Source organism: Charadrius vociferus, unplaced genomic scaffold (assembly GCF_000708025.1).
Source record: "Charadrius vociferus isolate BGI_N301 unplaced genomic scaffold, ASM70802v2 scaffold186, whole genome shotgun sequence".
NCBI classification, from domain to species: domain Eukaryota; kingdom Metazoa; phylum Chordata; class Aves; order Charadriiformes; family Charadriidae; genus Charadrius; species Charadrius vociferus.
The window spans coordinates 1,855,520-1,867,306 of NW_009648793.1; the positions used below are offsets into that span (position 1 = coordinate 1,855,520).

The 11,787-nt window shown below is 39.3% G+C and overlaps 1 protein-coding gene across 1 annotated transcript in view; it reads left to right on the forward strand.

The window, feature by feature from the left end:
* NWD2 (NACHT and WD repeat domain containing 2) overlaps nt 1–7,545 on the forward strand; it is an 86,750-nt gene extending 79,205 nt beyond the window's left edge. Inside the window, exons 5-7 of the mRNA XM_009886822.1 lie at nt 705–849; nt 1,154–1,743; nt 3,324–7,545. Of these exons, the coding sequence (XP_009885124.1) occupies nt 705–849; nt 1,154–1,743; nt 3,324–7,259 (4,671 nt within the window). The 3' untranslated portion in view covers nt 7,260–7,545. The remainder of the gene's footprint in view (nt 1–704; nt 850–1,153; nt 1,744–3,323) is intronic.
* Nucleotides 7,546–11,787: the final 4,242 nt, after the last annotated feature.

An 11,787-nucleotide genomic window follows, 5' to 3' on the forward strand; every position in this document is an offset into this window, starting at 1 on the left:
GAAAGAGTTGCTAGGGAGCTTATCCTGGAGGCTGTTCTTTTTCCAGTTACACCCTCCATGAAAACTGGATATTCCTTAGACACTTCACCTGCAGGAAGTAATGCAGAAGTGACTACCAGCTACCTTAGAGAAACCTCCATCGTGGCATCTGAAAGGATTAGTGCATTTGTATTAGAGTCCCTCTCTGATGACAGTAAGATTACTGTTACTATAGCAATGAATGAATGAAAGTAATGTCAGATCTAATCCCGTACGTTTCAAATATGGTAGCTAATACGAGGTGCTTAATTACAGGTACCAGGAACCTCATTTTCAGTTTTGAGATCCAAGCTTAAATTATTATTACTGTTACTATTATTATTACTTCTCATTAAAGGAGCGATAATTTCAGCAGTATTACTGCTGCTTTAGTATCATTATTGGTTCTCAGAACTCTCTTTCTCTAAAGGTGTTATTGGTCTTATTCTTGAAAATTAGCAGCCTACAGAAGGAATTCAGAAAATACTCAAAGCAGCTAACTTTTATAATTCTAAAATGGAATACATTATGATTATCAGCAGTACAAAAAGTTTAACTCATTTATTTTTAGTGTATGTGTTTCTCTGTTACCATGTTATATATGACCTTGAATATTAGACCTTTACTTTCTGAAGTTGTAGATGTGTGTATTACATCTACTGTCTAACTATGGATATTTTTAAAAGATGGAATCTTCTTCAAACTCTATGAATGAGAACAAATGGCAAGATATATCAGAAGAGATTAAGAAGATTTTTAAGACTGCTGTGAAATTGCTGTATGAGAAAGGGAAAATGAAACACAGCCAAGCAAAGAGATATCTTTCCTCTGGTAAAGTTCAGTCTAACTATTTCTATATATTCATTTATTATCTTTTCTATCAATCTTTCCACAAACATGAAAACATATATCTGTTGGCATTTCTCATATAATTGAAGAGAAAAAAAATGTTCATTGTGCTTGCTTGAAACCAAAACCCAAACAAAAGCACCCGGCGATTTTTCTGTGCTTTTTCTATTTTTCACAGAAAACAGATGCAGTCATTTAAGAGTCTGCATGTTGGGGGTGGGGGATGTTCTCGAACTCTTTATAAAGAAAAGATAACAGAGACTCTGTGTTCTCATTTCATCCTCAGCTATTGAAGATGAACTTGATTTTGCCTTGGGTAAACAAACACCAGCTTTCCTAAAGAAGTGTGTTTGCTACATTCGGAAAATTGCCAACATTGAGCGTTTCGTTAAAATTCCAGAGATGGGAAAATACATGGATGTGGTACATACAGCTGGGAAGTTTCTACGAGATCCTGAAGCCCATGAGAAACTGATCAAGCTCAGGGATGAATTCATTCCTACCATCGTCGCATCGTCCAATCTGAGAGTCTACACATCTGTCACTCACTGTGACATGAAACTGGGCTACTCCCAAGAAGTGGAGAACCATTACATCGAAGGACTTGGTAAACAGTTCTATGAAGACATGATCGATATAATCCAAGCAACAGTCCAGCAGAACTTTGACACCGAGACAGACTTGCTCTACGATGAAGTTCTTCAACACTCATCACTGTGTAAAACGTACTCCACGTTTTATGAATATAGATGTGAGGCATTAAACATAGTTCACAAGTACATTCTACCTAGCAAAATAGGACACATTAACCCTCTTATCATATATGGAGGACCATGCACAGGGAAGACTCTTTTATTAGCCGAAGTTGCGAAGAAGGTAAATAAATACTTCACATAATATGGTGATGTTAGGAGCATTAGTGTGTAAAGGCCATCTTAGTTTGCATTCTTCCTTTTGTCACTAGATCAGCCTTCAACATACAAAATAAAAATAATTAAAAGTATATTCTACATATTATTGTAGAATTACTCAGAAAAAGACTTACCTTTCAATAATAATGTGTCTGTATCATATGCTTAACCAAAACAAAAATACTTTAACAGAGGTCTTAAAAACCTAAGAGGAATCAATATATTTTTTAATTAACAACGTGTATTTTAGAAGGATCTCTTTTGCTCTTGTTCCACTGAGGTCCTATGAATCTGGAACCATCTAAACATCATATGCTGTTTTTAGTCTTACTCACAAATACAACATGTCTTTCCAAGTCATGCAATCTTATGTTCTTTCCCATCAGAAATTACTCCAGAATTAGGCTGATACTCTTGCTACAAACCTATCAGTAAAAACCTGCAAAAATACCTGTACTTATTTATCTGACATATGCTGTTTAATTCATTGAGTCGAGTACAACAGGGAGATGAGCGAAACACTTGCAAGGCAGAACCAGATGTGGAAAAAGACTGAGCTGGCATCAATAAGCCTAATTCTCCAGCTGGGAGTCACAACTTTGAGTTCCCTGCAGGGTGCTCAGAGAATTTAGCACAGTGGGCTGGGAAACAGCCGTATCAGCCAGAAGGAAATGGAGAAGGCAACAATAACATTTAAAATCCATATCTTTCCCAAATGTGACTTCCTATAGATTCACATTAGTTGCTTACATGAAATTTGGATTTGCAACTCAAGATCTCATTTCAGATCTGAGTACATAACTTAACCTAGAGACTCTGGTTACACTTTTCTTTGAAAATATTCTGGAATAACTTAAAGTGGGGTGAAAAGACTTAGCAAGTAAGAGAACTGAGTGTGTTAGCCTGCACAGACTGAGAGGATTTAAAGCCACATTCCTCACTTGCTTAGAGTACGCTAACCAAAAAAACAGCAAGAGATACTTTTTACCCCTTGTGGCAGTGTGAAAGAATCACAGGCACACCAAAACAGAGCAAACTTCTGTGATCCAGGAACTAAGGTAACCCACTAGTAAAGGGTAATCCTGTACTCTCATCCCTGTCCTCCAAAATCATCAGGGCATGCACTCAGCTGGGAACCAATGTTAAACAAGCTTAGGTGGCAAGCTGGTCTGCCTGGCCAAGGATGACATTGCTTAGTGTCTAAGTAAGTTTGTTAATAAAAGAATCTCTCTACTGACTTTCAGAACTGAGACACGGATTTTGCAAAGAGATCCCTGGGATTTATGGATTACATTCTACTCATGTCCCCTTAAATGTAAGGGTCTTAGTGTTTTGGGTTATTAGCTGTGCTAAACAAAGTTAACGTATCATCTAAATTTCATCCCGTGCACGTAAATCAAAACAGCCTTTAACTCTGCCAGCGAGAGCATTTCCATTCAACCAGTAACATTTAAAAATGTTTATTCATATATGGGCAATCACTACTTATAAACTCTGTTACTATGCTTCATTTAGATACTAACTAAATTATGCTCTATATTCTAGGCCTATTCCTGGCTGCAAGAAGAGATGGGACCAGATTCTGACCCAGTGGTAGTTATAAGATTTTTGGGATCCACTGAAACAAGTACAGATCTGAAGAATATACTTCAAAGCATTTGTGAACAATTAGCAGTCAACTATCATTGCCTCGTACAAAGTTACCCAAAAAAGATTCATGACCTTCGGGACTTGTTCATCAATCTCTTGAATGAGTCTTCATTCCATAGGCCGCTGGTGATAATATTTGATGCCCTAGAACAGCTAACAGATAGTGATGATGGTAGGAAGCTCTGGTGGCTTCCCATTCACCTTCCCCGTTCAGTACGGATAATTTTGTCAACACTGCCAAACAAGCATGGGATCCTGCAAAAACTGAGGTGCCTTATTCACGAAGAAGACAACTACATTGAATTGACTGCAAGGGACAGAAAGATGTGTAGCCAAGTACTGAAACATCAGCTTCTGCGAGTTAAAAGAAAAGTAACATCGGGGCAACAAATCTATGTCAATGAAGCATTCTCCAAGTGCACACTGCCTATGTTTGTGAACTTAACCTTCAGAGAGGTCAGGAACTGGAGATCTCACAAAGACGTGGATGAGTCCTCCCTCTGTGTCACTGTCCATGAAAGCATAGAGCAGTTGTTTTGGTCACTGGAAAACAAGTGTGGATCAAGACTATTGTCAAGAGCACTTGGCTACATCACTATGTCCAAATCTGGCCTGAGTGAAATGGAACTGGAAGATATTTTAGCCCTTGACAACAGTGTTATGTACGAACTGAGTGAGAGTGTCAGGGAAAGTAACCCACTGAGAATTCCATATATATACATTGCAAGGCTTAAGGAGGGCTTACAGGGGTACTTGATAGAGCGACAGGTGAAAAATGTAACGCTTCTTCTTTGGGCAAATAGGCACTTGCAACTAATTGCCCAGAAATTGTACCTGCACAATGAAGAAGATTTACATGAAATGCACACAGTCATGGCAGAGTATTTCCTTGGTGTTTGGTCAGGTGGACGAAGAAAACCTTTTTACAGCACTGACCAATATCTCAATGGTTGTCCTGACCATGACAGCAGAGGCCTGAATGAGGATGAAAAGCACTGCATGGACCAGACTGCTTTTGACAGGCAGGCACCTGATCAGCCATGGGTCTTTCAGTGTAATCCATTAGAGCCTGATATCTTTTTCATCAATCACAGAAAAATGACAGAGCTTATTCATCACTTGACAAGATGTGGAAGAACAGATGATCTTCTGTACGGAGTCATTATGAACTTCAGCTGGCTGTACACCATGATTAGAATAGGGCAGTTTGATAAAGCTCTTTCTGACATAGAACTGGCTTACACCTACTCACAAGAAAAGGAGCTGAAATTTCTGGCCAGTACCCTCCGCAGTATCAAGTTCAAAGTAGTAAAATACCCAGGTTCGCTCTCTGCTGAATTGCAGCAGAGGCTTCTCCCAGTAGTAAGTTCATTGCCCAAACTCAGACATCTCCTCTTAGAATGTGACAAGGACGGACCCAAGTACTGCTCTATTGTCCCTTTGCATTCCTCCATGGATGTGACTTACAGCCCTGAGCGTCTGCCACTGTCATCCAGCTGCATGCATGTCACTGAGATTTTGCCTACTTTTAATCCCAGCACAATTATTGCTGCTTTAGAAAATGGTTCCATCAGCACTTGGGATGTAGAGACCCGCCAGTTACTAAGGCAGATCACAACAGCTCCATCTGTTATCTTAGGCATGAAGCTTACTAGTGATGAAAAGTATCTTGTAGTGGCTACAACAAAAAACACTCTTTTGATATACGATAACATAAATTCCTGTCTTCTATCTGAGGTAGAAATTAAGGGATCAAAACATTGTGGAATGGGGGGGGGCTCCAGTTTTATAAATGGATTTACGTTATCAGTCAACCATGCGCTTGCTTGGCTGGAGGCCAGCAAAGACGTTACTGTAATAGATCTGCTTTATGGTTGGCCTCTCTATCACTTCCACTGCTGGTACGAAGTGACCTGTGTGCAGTGTTCTCCAGATGGAGTTTATGCGTTCTGCGGACAGTATTTGAACACCGCCACCATTTTTCACTTGGGCAGTGGAGAGAAGCTGGCCACCGTGACCTCTGAATTTTCCAGTGGATTTGTGAAATTCCTTCTCATTCTGGACACAGCCCAAGAAATGGTGATGGTGGACAACGAGGGTAGCCTCTCTGTTTGGAATACGGAAGAAATCGCGAATCCCCAGCTTACCGATGACTTTGACTGCAGGAGAGAAGACAGTGAAGTTGTCAGCATAGAGCTTTCTGAAGACCAAAGTGCAATTTTAATTTGTAAGGCTCTCAGCATTGAACTTCTTGACACTCGTGTGTGGAAGGTGGCTGAAAAGTTTAGAGCTAAACACAATGAGCGCTTTATATCTGCCGTGTTGTCCAAAAATGGCAACTGTATAATTGCTTCAATGGAAAATACCTCAGCCATTTTTGTTTGGAGAAGAGATACGGGACAGTGTATGGCAAGCTTACAGGAAATCTCAGGAACTATAGTCAGGCTAATTAAATCAAATCACCATAACATGCTGCTATCCTTATCCACCAGTGGTGTCCTTTCTATTTGGGATATAGACATCATAACTGCTATGTCCAATATTGACAAATCTGGCAAGCCTATCCAAAGACTGGTGTTGCCGGCCAGGGGTGAATTAATATACACATTGGATGGATCAGATTCTGTCCATAAGTGGAACTTCAGCACTGGTTTTATTGAAGCCGTGTTCAAGCATGAAGGTATTGTTGAAAACTGTGTGCTGACCTCTTCTGGAGAAATAATGGTTACATCAGATGATAAATGCAGCCAGTATGTATGGCACACTGTTAGTGGCGAAAATATCTTTCGCATTAACGGACAAAGAATCTCAGAGCTAATGATTACTCATAATGATCAATTTGTAGTCTCCCTCTGCGAGCAAAATGCATCCAGAGTTTGGCGACTGGCTACAGGACATAGGGTTTGCAATATTTTAGTTGCCTTACAGAATGCATTTATAACAACTGCAAATACATTCGTAGTCGGAATGGCGAAGAATAAAGTGTTGGCAGTGAGTCTCTGGACAGGCAGTATAACCAAGAAGTTTTCCTGTGATGATGGTGCAAGCATTGTGGACATTAGGCTGATACCAGACTGCCCAGATATTATAGTATTTATAACGTCTACTGAAACTGTGAACATCTGGAGCCTAACAGAGGAAGTTATCTGCAGACGCGTACAATTGCCTACCAATTTCTTAAAAAATTTGGAAGATTTTGAAATATCCCCAAATGGGAAGCTCGGAATTATAACCCGTGGTGATGAGAACATCAATGTGCTTGATTTATACAGTGGAAAACTTCGTGTGGTTCATGCTCCAGGTGTCATCTGGCGGCAGAGGCTGTCTCGGGATGGCCGCTATCTTGTGTACATCTGTTTTCGCAGTGAAGAAGATGATGACAATGGTGCAGTCTCCAGTTTAATAGTAATGAGGCTGGCGGATGGCAAAAACATCGGTGCCTGTTCTCTTTATAAAACTCCCACTTTTCTTGCACTCTCACAGAGACATTTAAATATAATTATTGGATTTGATGATGGAAGTATAGGTACTTACACTGTAGTGGATCGAGTCGACGCTGCACTGAAAATCAAAATTGCTACTTCAAACAGCCGTCAGATTTTCAACAACACAACACAAGTGATTAGGCCAAAATGTCACAATTATAGCTTCAAAGTGACTGCAGACTGCATTTGGAGGGAATCAACAGAAGTATTTGCAAGGGATAGCCCCATTACAGTTATAGAGCCTGAGGTGAGTGAAGCAACACCAACCAAAAAACACAACTATTGCTATGAGAAAGTGTGCTCAGCCATCGATTGCAGAGGACACAGCTTTGCTGCTGACAACTGAGTAACCGTCTGGACTAGCTTATCTGAATCATAGTATACATGCATAGATTTGTCTTCTGAATTCACGTAAAAATCAGTGCATTTCTTGGAAGACAGACAGAAACAGCAGAGGGCAGACCAGCTGTTTTTTCCTTGAAAAATATTCTTACATTTATGTAAACAAAAAAAGCAAACATAAAGCAAATGGGCTGCAGGGTTTTTTAAATTTTGGAATACAAGGTTCAGTCCAGGATTTCACCAGGGCCTTGATTAAAAATTTCTAGCAATACTATCAAAATTGTTATGCTATTACAGAAGTTAGGTGATCTTATCTGGGATTGACAAACTGTTTTAACTGCAACTAAAGTTCCACATGATCGGTGAGAAGAATCAGACCACTATTTTATATACCAAGTCACCTAGATGGGTCTATACCTAACAGCCAACTTTATACCCACTTGCAAAAATGTGTTTTTCTGCTTGATGGTGCAATGACAAGATGTCACCTGCCAACCTGAAACACTTGATACATTCCATCATCATTTAAAAAATACCTACTTTTTCGTTTTTTTTTAATTGGGGTTTAATCTTTGGGTTGAAAGGACTAGGTGCCAGTCAGCTGCAAACATGTCAACATGTGAGCTGATAAGTATTTGTTCACCTCAATGAATGGACTGAAAGATTATTTTTTTTAATTGCATGCAGGGATTTCAGGTTTCTGTATTGTGACAAAAATGATAAAATCCTAGGTCATAAAAGGAATATAGGGTTGGGGGTTTTATTTTTGGTTTGGGGAATTTTTTCGTCTTCACAGTGTGTGTAGTACAGATCATAATGAAAACTTTCAAAGAGAAAGGGCGTTACAGATGAACAGTTAAACACATTAATTTCTTTATGTAAGAGGTTGCTATCTGTTTTGTTGTAAGAGAGTCGGAAGTATCTCCTATGTCCCCAAAGTGATCTTAATTGAAAGTTTTCAGACATGTTATGTATTAATCTTGATAACGTTTGCCTTACTATTGTTTCTGTTCTTTCCCATCATAAATACAGATCAGATGACCAAACACTCTGGGACTGCTTGTATATGTGCTGAAATACTCCACTAAATGTAAAGGCTGTCCAAAGGTTCTTTACTGGTCCAATTTGTAATGGGGTTTTCTTACTTCCACATACTTACAACCTTCACTTTCTGCTTTAGAACTGTTCTGAGCCTTTTGTACAGTTTTACCAGTTTTAAGGCAGAAATTGTGAAATAATGACAAATGCTTTAAAAAAAATTACATTTTGCTCAAGTAAAATAAAATACTGGACAACATCTGAAAGGATAAGAAGATTTTTCCCTCCTTACGTATCTTAAAGTTGACACACCAGTGGAAATTTTTTCAAATTATTTAAACAAAACAATTTTATTTTTAAGATAAGAACTCCATGCCACAAAATTCCAAGAAATGAATGCTAAGCTAGAACTTAATGTAGTGTGTGAATGTTCTATGTACAAGCCAATATAGTATATTAAGTGACTTGAATGATTTTTCCTAACTTGTTTGCAACTAATAGATCATATTGAATGTTTTTATGTAAACTTTGTATTGTTGGGAAAACCTACCCAATCAGAGATTTATATTTTCATAAATGTCAAATTTAGTTAAATTTTGTTACAGAGTTGTTAAATTAGAAATCTATTGCAGTCTTCAAACAATATACAGTCTTGTGTATGCATTGTTTGTACTAATAAACTAAGGAAACAGACTAGTGTGTGTCCCTTAATTTTAGTGAAATTTCACTCCGGCAGAGGGACACAAGAAATTTGCAGCTCCTATTAGTCTGTATTTAAATAATTTTTAAGGGCTATAGTCATAAGGAAAAATTCCAGTATTCTTCCCATTTCAGTTAACTAAATCAAGCATTTCAAAACCCAATGAAATTCACCAAAAAAAAATATCCATGCTTATATGCTGCTTATGACTAGATTGCATACTGCCAGCGTGCAAGTCAACAGACATGAAGGGTTGGGTAACCTTCCCAGTAGAAAGTTCAGAAAAGAGGGGAGCACCTGAAATCCCACTCCCCTTAAGACCTTTGGAGCTACAGGAAGGGGCTGTGGGATCCGCGCCTCCCGGGATCCTGTCCTGAAGGTAAGCAACTTCCACCTTCTTTCAAACACTGGGCAGGACTCACGCATTTCAGCCTTGAACTCCTTGTGCATAATCTGCATAATGTTGGAAAGTTAATTCCTTCATTATCTTGGAAGAGTGAAAACACATCTCCTCTCTGGCAGGAGAGTGGCTAATTTTGGGTAGTAAAGGACTGTAACAGAAACAAAGCAAAACACACAAATGGAGAAACGTTCTTCCTTTTTGGGAAGCACTACCAGAACCCAGCTCATCCCAGCTCAGCTGAGAGGCTGATGGATAGAGTACCCAGATTTGCTCCTCTTGTTTTCTGGCTCGATGAACTTCATGGTCTTCTGCACAGTGGCACAGCTTCTTTGGGCAGCACATCCCTAGCTAGCAAAACTGAGGATCGGCCTAAAAGTGAGAGCAGTCTTCGCTCACCTCAGGTCAAAGAGGGAATTGATTTTAGACCCTGTCTAGTTGGTCAAAGCAACAGGCTGACACGTGAAAGCAGTGATGCTGTATATTAAAAGGTAGAGGTGTTCTTGTCCTGCTTTGAACCTTAGTCTTTTACGTTCAAACCAAGAACAGCAACAGTGCGGCAGCACCACTATTTTTCTTAATTGTAAAACAGTGAGAAAGATGAATGTGAACATGACCCCTAATCCACTTAAGCCCTTCAGCCAAGTATTGGATTCCTAATCTCATTGAAGAATGCTGTTTAAGTCCTGTCCCTCCTCATAGTTTATCTGTGTCTTAATAGATAAACTATCTCATTCAGCTTTCTGAATCTATTTCTCGGGGGTCAGACTCCTCACACTGAGCCTAAGCAGCAGACACAGGTTTCTGAATGGCATTAGGCTGCTCAGTGTCCAAATACTTGCTACTGCAAGAGTGAGCGCTCCATAGCCCCTCACAAATCTGTCCCCAAGTATGTCTATGCAGTGGTACAGGGATAAAGTAGTTTCTCTAGTAATAAGTCATCCAAATGCCAAGTGCTGTTCTATCCCTACATAGGAATAGGGCAATTTACTTTCTTTTAAGGAGTACTATTTGCATATTTAGAACAAAGCTTTCATTTATTCTTTATCTAAAGTGCATCAATAAACAGGCTCAGATAGGGTACATATTTTCTGACACAGAAGATTCTAGGAATAGGCTGTAGCTGCAAGAAAGCTTTAGAGGGGAATTAGCCGGAAATTCTTTGGCAGACAAAGGTAAGCCAGAGGTCAACTAGACAAAATATTTTTATCAGTCATTTCCTTTGTACCACAGCTGGGGAATGCACGGCCCGTGACTTCATTTCATACGGCCTGTGGCCATTTGACTTTTTTCACTTATTATGAGATAACATCAAAATGTGAGTTAACATGTAGGCTGGAAAAGGCATTCAGAAGGCATTCAGGTTTCAGTGGTTCCCCAGCCCTGATTTCTCCATGCTGCATACTCAAGCCCTGTACATAGACCTATGGAAACAGAAGTTTTAGCTATCCAGCAAAGGGAATTTAAAGCAAAAATCCATTGCATCCATGTGCAGGGGACACTATTTCAGCTCCACATCAGCTTAAAATCCTGAGATTTAGCCCTTTGTCAAAAACTTCTTATGTGTGTCTGTGTGATACATCATAAAATAGGTCCTTTGGGTCATTACCACTAGGCTATTAACAACAATCTGCATTATTTTATTTTGTTGATTAAGGATTAAAAAGTACCTGTTTTAACATAAATGTTAAGACTGCAAAAGGACAGAATCCTGAAATCTATTTTTATTTCTTCTAATTATAAAACTAAAGACATCTAACTTTTTAACACTTTTTTATGTAACCATAAAATTGATTATGTGATCATCCAAATGTGGACTACAGCCTTTGAATAGTTTTGGTTATCAAGCTTTTCTTACTAAGAATCGCTATCAACCATTTATGATACAATATACGACCTACTTTGAAGTTCTTGTGCCCTGTTAAAGACGTTACTTGGTGTCTCTTCCTGGAACACCACATTGCTGCAGAGAGAGTAATGAGCTACATTTTTTCCCATGGTTTCCAGCCTGGTCACTGAACATCATTCCTGGCATTTTGGAGGTACTCTCCTGACTTATAAGAGGTGAAGTGATGATCTCAGTGTGGGTCTAAATCATAGTCTGAATTCTTAATTTCAACAGGGAGGTCAAAGGCTGGAGGAATAGTCATCACAATCCTTCCCAGGGTGGGATGAAACATTTTATCACGTGCTTCTTCAGAAGAAGCAGTTTGCACCATCATCCTTCTGTGAAAAGGGGAATTGCGTTATCAAGGACCAGGTATGCAGTGCTAAAATCACTTCAAAACACAGGCCAATAACCAGAGCAGAGCGAGGGAACATTCTCCCAAGATGTCCAGTCCAGCAGAACATGCTCTTAAAATCACAGGTGGTTCCCAAAGTGACTATTAAAAT